The sequence below is a fragment of the Saccostrea cucullata genome, unplaced genomic scaffold (assembly GCF_032062105.1).
Source record: "Saccostrea cucullata isolate Sc308-1 unplaced genomic scaffold, CSIRO_AGI_Scuc_v1 ctg19725, whole genome shotgun sequence".
Lineage (NCBI taxonomy): Eukaryota > Metazoa > Mollusca > Bivalvia > Ostreida > Ostreidae > Saccostrea > Saccostrea cuccullata.
Window position 1 is genome coordinate 738 of NW_026937728.1, and position 7,419 is coordinate 8,156.

At 31.7% G+C, this 7,419-nt stretch overlaps 1 protein-coding gene and 1 long non-coding RNA gene across 2 annotated transcripts; both read left to right on the top strand.

Moving 5' to 3' along the window:
• Positions 1-1,421: 1,421 nt before the first annotated feature.
• On the top strand, positions 1,422-5,566 carry LOC134248733 (fat-like cadherin-related tumor suppressor homolog; the record flags this gene model as incomplete). The annotated part of the gene is made up of 9 exons (XM_062731129.1): positions 1,422-1,702; positions 2,699-2,806; positions 3,027-3,206; positions 3,999-4,130; positions 4,275-4,460; positions 4,582-4,710; positions 4,948-5,133; positions 5,304-5,401; positions 5,563-5,566. Coding segments are annotated over 9 exons (1,304 nt in total), but the record flags the coding sequence as incomplete, so codon positions are not given.
• Positions 5,567-5,689: 123 nt separating this feature from the next.
• On the top strand, positions 5,690-6,991 carry LOC134248732 (uncharacterized). The gene is made up of 3 exons (XR_009988116.1): positions 5,690-5,747; positions 6,281-6,424; positions 6,872-6,991. It is a non-coding gene; the product is annotated as an uncharacterized LOC134248732 (long non-coding RNA).
• Positions 6,992-7,419: the final 428 nt, after the last annotated feature.

Sequence of the window (7,419 nt, forward strand, 5' to 3'; positions counted from 1 at the left end):
GGTAACAATATATTTAAATTGCATTTAAGAAAAGTTTAATCTTCGCTATGATGCCATACAGGGGCATAGCTGTTTCACAAACACATCTTTTTATATATGAGGATTTGCGGATAAGAGATGGATACCTCAAAGCGTAACAGACGGACGGACTGACATCCCAATCACTATATACCCTCCCGCTTTTCAAGCGGATGATATAATAATATATAATACTGCTGATTTTTTCTGTCAGTTCGATGATTTCCACCATCAAAAAACAATGTTTACCTAACCCTTAAGGCTTGATAAATCTTTTACTCCTTTAGATTCTAATCATTAGATTTACCTTAAAATATAGCTATAATTGTATAATGTTATTAGATCAACATATCATCATTTTTTCCCAATAAGCTAAGGTAAGCATTTTGGCCAATATGCTTCTTTATCCAATTTTTTTTTTGCCCCCTAAAAATTTTAGCTTTAATCTGCAGGGGGTCATTTTTCTAGGGGGGTCATTTTTCTTCACGTGGGTTCTGCAAATTTTTAGGGAAGTGACATTTTTCTACGGGCAAAAGGGTCATTTTTTCTCAATAATCCCGGGGGTATTTTTCGCGTCAAAATTTTTCCCCCGGTCTTTATTAGGGGGGGTATTATTCGTCTTTACACCGGCTCTCTGTACTTCTGAGTACTTTGATTTAAACTAATGACGGAATGTAAAATGAAAAGGTGTCGTCATGAAGCGTTCAATGACTTATTTATTCAAATTGGTCTATATAATAAACCAATTATAGACTCTTTCACCTCGGTCTGCATCGATAGATTTAAACCTAGGGAAAAATGCCTAAAGCACCCGTATGCTCCTTAATTATGGCCTGGATAAAACGGGAAATAAAATTTCCCTTTCTTCAGTGTTCTGTCGTACTGTATAATTAAAGGTAAGTTCTTGTTTTATGATGTTTATAATTTTATATTCATGTAATTACTAGTAGCTATCAAAATTATAAAAATAAAGGTACTAGATGATAGATGTTTATAATTTATAATGGGTTATTTTTTTTCTTTTAGATATTGTTTGCATTAATTTAAAGTCTCTGGACCGTGCGATTCTTTTCCGAACTTCTGCATTTTTCGTGAAAGAAAACTATACGCATTTCTGGGGTAATGATCAAGGATTTTTAAAATAGAAAAAAGTATTCGTATTTTGCTTCTTTTGTTTAAAAAGGGCGTTTTTCTTCTAAAAAGTCCAGATGTGGAGTCGCTATGATTTATGTTTTCGATTTACAACTTTTTTGCTGACTGTTAACATATATACAGTGGATTCACAAAACGTAAGATGTTTACTCATGATTCTATTCAATATCTAACTAAACACATATTTTCGATAATCTATAAAAATCTTAAATGTAGTATCTTAGTATTCCAAAATTATAGTTTATTTGCAGCATGTAGTGCACCAAATTCTAATATTGCTGGAAGAGTTTTTAAATCCCCCACAGTTGCTGTTTTTAACCCAAACTCGCCACTCTATAGAACAGACACAACGATAGAAGGAGTATATCAGGGAACTCAAACAGCATCAGGAGTCAACATAACATTTGTCCGATCACAAGCCACTCCTAATGATCTGAATTTGAATAATCTGTTTGAATTGATAACTTTACCAGTATCAGATTCACCCTTTGGAAGTGGACTTTTTTGGTTGAAATCGGCACTTAAAAGGGATGTAAGATTCTTTGGAATGAAATTTTCAATCATAATCAAGTATATGTACTTATCTTTAAGATGAGACTTCTTAATAGATTTTAATGAAATAATAAACCACCAAAAAAAAAGATTTTTTACTCCTCCGACATAAAAGGCTAATATCTGTTAAGACTTTCAGTTGTATCTAATTACTAGTAATTGATATTTTTCGCTTTTTCTCACAATGAAGGGGAGTTCCTTTATCCAAAGTGATGACCTCTTTTCCATGGAATTTCAATTATCTTGTCGGACACTGGTAAGTACTTTACAGATCTGACCATAAAAATTGCCATCGAAATATGAACATCCTTAGAAATAAATTTAAGGATCTGCATGTACACTGTATGCAATGATGCAATAATTGTATAATTGTTTGTTAAACTTGCATGCATATTCAAAACTTTTGTGCATGTTTATTAAAAATGATAGCAAATTTTTTAGGGTGTAGATAAAATGGATTTTTTATGTATAATGCAGAAGAAGGGATAATTGCCATTTATGTGTTTAAAAAAGTTTCAAACTTAATATTGAATTATTTCATCAAGCAATAAATTATTTCATTAGTTGTAACATAAGGATGATGGTTTTCTGCTTAAGTTTTAGCCTTTTTATGTCTAGATAATTTATATTTATTGAAATTATTTTTTTCATATGTGTATATCTTGTTTTAAATTCTTACTTTATATGTTACTTATAACTTGATTATACGAGTATTTAGTGATTAGGCTTGAATATTGCCCTGTGTAATTCCAAGTTCTTGCAGGTAATATGTTATCTCATTGACAACTTCTCCTCTCATCTCAGACTCCATTTGCCAAACAAAAACGCTCGTCATTTGATGTTAAAGCTTGTCCATTCAGTTCTTTAGAAGACTAGAATGGCTGAATATTAGTTTATATATTTAAGAAAAAATGTAGGCCTCCTAGCTAAATATAAAAAAAAACATATTTCCTAATTTTTACACTATTAATTTCAGAAAGACCCAACACAAACGAAGTTTTTCCTGATGCAGCTGGAGATTCGAGATATAAACGATAATGCACCTATATTTGGAAAGGCTCCTTATTCTGCTTCAGTCGATGAGGTTTGTCTATACTTTTATTTGGAGAAAACACATATTCGAAACGATCCATATACAGGTGATAAGGGTATATTGCTATTTAATGTAAGGATGTTGTCGATCAAAAAATTGAAATCATAGCATTTATCATGATTTGAAAATACTATTTATATTTTATAAATAGTATTTATATACATGTATCTCTTAATTCATAGCTTGTCAATTTCTTTCTGTTGGGCTGAAGCTGAAAGTTAAAGCCAGAGATCAAATAAGAAAGCCACGAGAGGTTGCGTCTGCTGCAGAGCATATTGATGAACTGAAAGACAGTGGAATGCTTACTTTCTCAGCCAATAGTTACAATGTTACTATTAGTGAGAAGACTCCAGTTGGTACATCGGTAACTACACTAATAGCCTCACCTGGGGTATGTTTACATGACAATTTGCTTAGTTGATTGCTATTTTTATGCTCCCGGATCGAAAGATCCAGGGTGTATATATAAATAAATAAATAAATAAATAAATAAATAAATATATATATATATATATATATATATATATATATATATATATATATATATATATATATATATATATATATAGTTTTTATCCTGTCTATCTGCTTGTCTATCTCTTGTCAACTTTAACCTAGTCCGTAACTGGTGGCTACCACCAAATTGACCTCTTGACCTTGGAGTTTGACCTGCTTTTACAAAGAAATACCACACTTTAATCTGGTAATAACTTTTGAACAGTTAGAGCTAGGGCTTTCATACTTCACCTGTGTATTTATTGTGACAAAACCTATCAACTGGTATAAATATTTTTGACTTTTTGATCTTGACCTAAAAGTTTAACCCACTTTTTAAAAACTTTAACCTTGGTCATAACTATTGAGTAGTTAGAATTAGGCTTTCATATATCACAGGTGTATTCCATACAACAAGAACTTCCTTTGAATACCAACACTTTTTGAACCTTGACCTTGCCCTTTGGAGTTTGACATGCTCTTGAGAGAATTCAACCCTCGCACTAAGCTGCCACACAGGGGGCATAAGTGTTTCACAAACACATCTTGTTTGTTTATTCAATAGAATCAGATGGTGGGAAATCGATTATTGAAATAATTTCATTATTATTGTGAAACGTTGCTTTTTTGTAAAGAATGAATTGTTTCATTCAATCTTAATCTCATTTTTTCATATTCTTTATTTTAGTCTTCAAGTTCCCTTAGATATGAAGCAACCGGATTTGGCTCAGCAACATGCTTTTTCCATCTATCAAAAGTTAATGGGTCCATATATGTTCAGAACAACCTTAGATTTGAAAAGAACATCTTCGACTATATTGTCAGTTTCTAATGAGTACCTTCAATATATCTGTATGTTAAACATGTTAAATAAATGTAGGTTAATTAAAATATTCTAAATCTTAATTATTAATACATTTTTTTGTTGTGAGTTATTTACTCAAGATCAAAAGCATTTTTACAGCTTCAAGTTCAGGCTTATGATGTTGCCTTTCCTACAGACAGAGTTACGACAAATGTGACAATCAAAATTATCCGCAATGAAAATGCACCACAGTTTGACAAATTCCAGTACACTGCCAACATCAGTGAAAACATTGCCATTAATGTGATAGTTTTACAGCTCAAAGCTACAGACAAAGACACTGAGGTAAAGTATTAGATGAAATCAATTTAGTACATTTGGAGAAGGATATACAAATGATTCCTGCATTTCTTGATCACTTAAGTGCTCTCATAGTGATTTTTTTTAATTTTGTTTCTGCACACAGGACAGAATAACGTATGGATATGATGGAGCTAATCCAGTTCCGTTCACTCGGCTTTTCTCCTTGAATCCTAACACTGGTATCATCACCGTACAGGCTGACTTAACCACTGATACACAGTCGATTTACAAAGTAAGATGAACAAACTTTAATATCCTCAAAAATCACGTAAACGTAAGCAAATGATATGTAAATAAAGCTTTTAAAGTAAGCAAAAAATGTTTATTTTACCAGTATATCTGTAATGAATTTTACACCAGAAGCTATTTTATATCTTGGAAAATAAGTCGCAAGAGGTTGGTATTTTCAATCTATTTTAAGAAGTAAAGACAATTCAGCATTAAATTTAATATTTATATCGTTCTTCAGGCAACGGTTTCCGCATATGACAACAGTAACCCTGAAAAGAAAACTGCAGTTCAAGTGATCATTTCAGTGTATCGAGACCGCTCCTCACCTCAGTTCTCTGTTGGGAACCAAACTGTCACTTTATCAGAGAATACTGCCATTAGGACATCAGTCGCTGCACTTTCTGCAACTGATGCTGATCGGGTGGTTCGTATTTTTATGACAGTTTGATGATATAAAGGTTTAAACTTTTGTAAGTGAAAATACATAAGAAAATCTTCTTAGGTTAATGACGAAGCTGCAGAGGATTCATGCTGCACTCCTTACCTCACGACTCCAATAAAAATTATATTTTTATGACAATTATTTACTTACAGGGAGTTGTTACTTATGAAGTGACAGGTGTCTACCCTGCTCCCAGTCTGTTTTCAGTTCATCCAACAAACGGTGTGGTTACTATTGCCAAGGACCTACAGTTTGAAGCTGTCAGATCTGAGTCAAAATATAAAGTGAGAGTATTAAAAAATATCTCTTGTGTTTTTTGTTCATTGTGTTTTCTCGAGCATAGAATGATTAAAGTAAATACTTCCAGTTTTACAATAAATGCATTGAAGAACATTGATTTTTTAATTTCAGCTAACGGTAGAAGCATATGATTCCTTCCGTCCTAATAGGAGGGCCTCTGCCACTGTAACTATTCTAGTGATCAGGAACCCCAGCACCCCCACCTGGGCACTGCCTGCGTATGCAGCCACTATCAGAAAGACCATCCACCATTCTCAAGCATTGTTCAAGTAACTGCCACAGATCAAGATCAAGAGGTGGGCATTATGATAGCAAAATAAAATTTCTTTAATTTTTTTTCTGGGGAGTTTTGTTAAATGCAGTATCAAATCAAAGAAGGCATGACATATTGTTAAAGATTCACCCTGGCCTGTTTGTGTTTCCATACGAAAGTGAATTTCAGCTTCTTTATCTGATATACTAGTATCATTTTCTGAGCTTAAGGATACAAACAAATTGTTATCAAAAATATTGAAAATTTCAACTTAAGTCATATTTATATAAGTAAAATAAATAAGATTAACTACATAGATTTTCATTTTTCTATGAAAAATTCTCAGTTATTGGATTTAAAGTGACAAAAATTTGTTTAGATTAATATAAGGGTGGTTGCAAAAAATGGAATTTCGAACATATCATAGAAAGTTTACAATTTCTTAATATTTTGATTTTTTTGTTCTAATCATGTACAACCAAAATAGGTAAAAAATATATTCCAATCCAGACATTAATTTTCTTGTTTGTATGATATATCCTTTAACCTGGATATATTTTTGTTGCTTTCTTCTAGGACAAACTCAGATATGATATTGTGAATGAAATTGATGAGAAATCACTCAGCATTGGAGCATCTCATAACTTCTACATTGACACAGACACGGGCATGATTTACCTGAAGAAGAATCTCATGAACACTTTATTTACCAGATTTATTGTATGTACATAAATTGTAAATCATTACATATGAAATTTAATTATCGAGACCCTTTTTGAAAAGAAATACTCGCTTAATTCATGATATGAACATTTGAATTATGGACCTAAAAAGTAAATATTGCTGATCCTATCAGTTAAATTAATCTGCATGTAACCATACTATTTAAACTGTAGGCTCAATGATGAGATCAGATTCACTTTTCACTTAATTTGAAAATAAATTAATATGAAAAAGATTGATATCGACAGTGATCAATCTAAAATATATTTATTTTTGTTTCGTTTAACATGAAAACCATAGATGTTGTTGTCAGCAGCTGTAAAATCCTATGATAACAAAATTATCCACGAGAATGAAACTTCTGCGAGGAACCGTACAGAGTAATTACGCGAATAAATTCTCACGAATTTAAAATTATTTACAGTACGTGTATTTTCTCTTTAGTTGACAGTTCAAGCTTGTGACGATGGTGTACCATACAAGTGTTCTAATACAACTGTTACCATCAGCATCAGTGAAGATAAAAACGCCCCAGTGTTCAACAATGCTCCGTTTATTAGAACAATCAGTGAAAACTATGTGGTCGGACAGCAAGTTCTTCTAGTTACTGCTGTTGACAGCAACACAATCGTAAGAAGCTCCTTATATTAATCACATCTGTCCAGTAAATCCGAGGACTTATTGTCAAGAAGCAAAGTCATACTACTTGTGTATTAATTTTGGGTTGAGATTATGCCTTAATGATTTTTGAGTTTATTTAAATTGTATTTATTTAAATTAACTTTTAATTATTTGGTAAAGTAAATTTATATGAAATTATTAATAAACTAGCATATAGACTAAATAACTTTTATAAAATCGATTATTAAGATTGTATCAATGAAAGAGAATGTTTAAAGTTCAGATACTCCAAAATTGAGAGATATGACACCAAAACAAAAAATCTCTTGGGGATAGACAAAGTAGATAAAAATAGATAAATTCCTTAAATA